This window comes from Protopterus annectens, chromosome 7.part0 (genome assembly GCF_019279795.1).
Source record: "Protopterus annectens isolate FY-2018-M chromosome 7.part0, PAN1.0, whole genome shotgun sequence".
In the NCBI taxonomy this organism is placed as follows: Eukaryota; Metazoa; Chordata; order Ceratodontiformes; family Protopteridae; genus Protopterus; species Protopterus annectens.
In genome coordinates this window covers 234,261,135-234,263,987 of record NC_056739.1, presented here as the reverse complement: position 1 = coordinate 234,263,987, position 2,853 = coordinate 234,261,135, and the positions used below count along the sequence as shown (strand labels likewise).

Here is a 2,853-nt window from a genome sequence, read left to right as displayed (position 1 = left end):
GTGAGCAGTATTGCTATATATATATGTATATATATATATATATATATATATATATATATATATATATATATATATATATATTTTATATATATATATATATATATATATATATATATATATCTATAGACACACACACACACACACACACACACACACGCACACACACACACGCACACACGCACACGCACACGCACACACGCATACACATGCACACACACACACACACGCACACACACACACGCACACACACACGCACACACACACACACACACACACACACACACACACACACACACACACACACACACACACACACACCATCGAGGAGCCTTACTCCACTTTCTCTTTCATATATTTTACAAACATTGAGCCTTTCCCATTTTTGCCTTATTTGGCTTGCAGTTTGTTGTAGAGGTATACTTTTTATCACTGGATGTTTTTGAATTGTGCACTAGTAATTTCAGTTTGTCTGTTCTTATTTTAAGTTTTTGATACTGTCATGTTTGCTTCTCTTGGCTTCTGTTTCATTTTCTATTTGTATAAATTATTCTTAATGCAAAATCATAACTCAGATTCACAACCTTTGGTAATGTCCTTCAGAAAAGGAGCATATGTGTTTATAGTCTCCGTAGGAGTTTGCATTCCAGTGAAGAATAAATCTTAAACAAAGGTTAATTTCTTTTTGAGCTGGCAATAAGTACTGCAGCTTAGCTTTTTTTTTGTCAAGAAAAGCACAAGATCTTATTACATTTATATCATTCTCACCCACAACATGCACAAATGTAAATTGATGATTCTCAAACATTTAAGTTATTCCAATTTTAGTGAGGAATATATTTAATCTTTGGATTTAGTATTTCCAATTCTTAATCAAATGTTCTTCTAGCAAAGAATTCAAGGAAGTTGCAAGTGTTGAGTCACATTTCTTCTAAGAACTGTACTTTGGTATTTCCTAACACAAATATATTGCTTTATGTCTACAGATTTAAACAGCTTACTGAATAACATATTGGCATATTATCTGTTGTCTAACCTCCATGAGGTTCATATTTCAAGTGGCACTTCTTCAAATTAACTGCATAATAGAAGACATATAAATCACTGCAAATAGTGTTAAATATACGTACATAACACTAACATACTGGCAGCTTGAGGTACTTAAATCTGTATAACACAAATAAAAAGCATTTAAGTAAAGTTTACTTTTCTTCACATAATGGAAATGAACCTAAAGAGAGATCTGTTACAACCGTTATATCAGGCATTGAAATACTTAAATTGATGAGCATTATTGACTTACATACTTCCATTTGTAAAAAGAGAATAAGAAATCTAGTATTTTTCTAGAAAGTGCACAATGTGGGTACATCATTTGGTAACATCAGTGTCTGGACAGGAATGACTATTATATAAGACAAGGATATCAAGCTTTCTTGCACTGATGAGGTAAAGCTTAAAATGGCAAGTAGTCTGTATCACATAAATCAAAACTGGCAAGTGTCAATGTTTTACTTTTGCATTTCTGTGCTTGTTTGTAGTGTAACATTTTTGTCCAAAATAAATCCAATAAAAGCAAACGTGAAACCGGTAAAAAGGAAATATGTTGTTTGTACCATACTGGAATCAGTAATGGGATATATAAACAGGCAGGTCTATTAAAATGTATAAAAATAAACTTTTTTTTGTGGTGCCAAAATACCAAAACTGACAAGAATGTTCAGTAACACACAAGTACTAAACTTAGCCACTGACTAGTGAAATAATTACTTTGCCTTCCTTATGCTGCATTTTTGTGCAAATGTTTATATCTAAAGAACAAGCAAGCAAAATGCAAAAAATAAATATGTAAATAAATAAATTAATTAATTAAAAAGATGACATTCCGTTATGTTACATTTTCATCATTTAATGCTCTTCCACAGATGCTGAAGGCTGCATGAAGTGTCCAGATGATTCCTGGCCAGCAGAGACGAAGGTGGTTTGTGGCCTCAAGCATACTGAGTATCTATCATTTGATGACCCACTGGGAGCAGCTCTGAGTATTCTCAGCATTTTGCTTTCTATCATTCCTGCTTTTATACTGTGGATTTTTATTAAATATCGCGACACTCCAATAGTGAAGGCAAACAATCGTAATCTGAGCTACTTTCTGCTTGTTGCTCTTATTCTGTCTTTTCTCTGCTCCTTAATATTTATTGGAAAACCACAGACTACAAGCTGCTTACTTCGACAGTCTGCATTTGGAATTATATTTGCTGCCTGCATTTCTTCAATCCTTGCAAAGACAATCACTGTAGTTATAGTATTTACAGCAACAAGGCCAGGAGGCTTCCAGCAGAACTGGTTGGGATCCAGGACTCCAAGTTTTATTGGATCTGCCTGTGCTGTTGTACAGGTCATTCTGTGCATGGCTTGGCTTGGATATGCATCACCTTTTCCTGAAAAAAATATGAACTCATTCAAAGAAAAAATAATTATAGAATGCAATGAAGGTTCTATTACCATGTTTTGTTCAATGCTGGGATACCTCGGACTGTTATCAATTGTATGTTTTATGGTTGCTTTTTTAGTTCGGAAATTACCAGACAGATATAATGAGGCAAAGTACATTACTTTTAGCATGCTTATATTTGTTAGTGTTTGGCTGTCATTCATACCAGCATACCTGAGCACCAAAGGAAAGTATGTGGTTGCTGTTGAAATCTTTGCAATTTTGTCCTCAGGCTGTGGGTTACTAAGCTGTATTTTCTTTCCCAAGTGTTACCTGATTTTACTGAGACCAGATCAGAATATTAAAGAATCTGTTGCATGGAAATCACACTAAGATGCATTTAAAGTTTAATATTGTGTCAT

General features: G+C 34.0%; 1 protein-coding gene across 1 annotated transcript; it reads left to right on the top strand.

The window, feature by feature from the left end:
* The first annotated feature begins 1,936 nt into the window (after positions 1-1,936).
* Positions 1,937-2,824, top strand: LOC122805920 (vomeronasal type-2 receptor 26-like). Its single transcript, XM_044076164.1, has one exon. It carries the CDS (start codon positions 1,937-1,939, stop codon positions 2,822-2,824), a length of 888 nt encoding a protein of 295 aa, XP_043932099.1.
* The last annotated feature ends 29 nt before the right edge of the window (positions 2,825-2,853 follow it).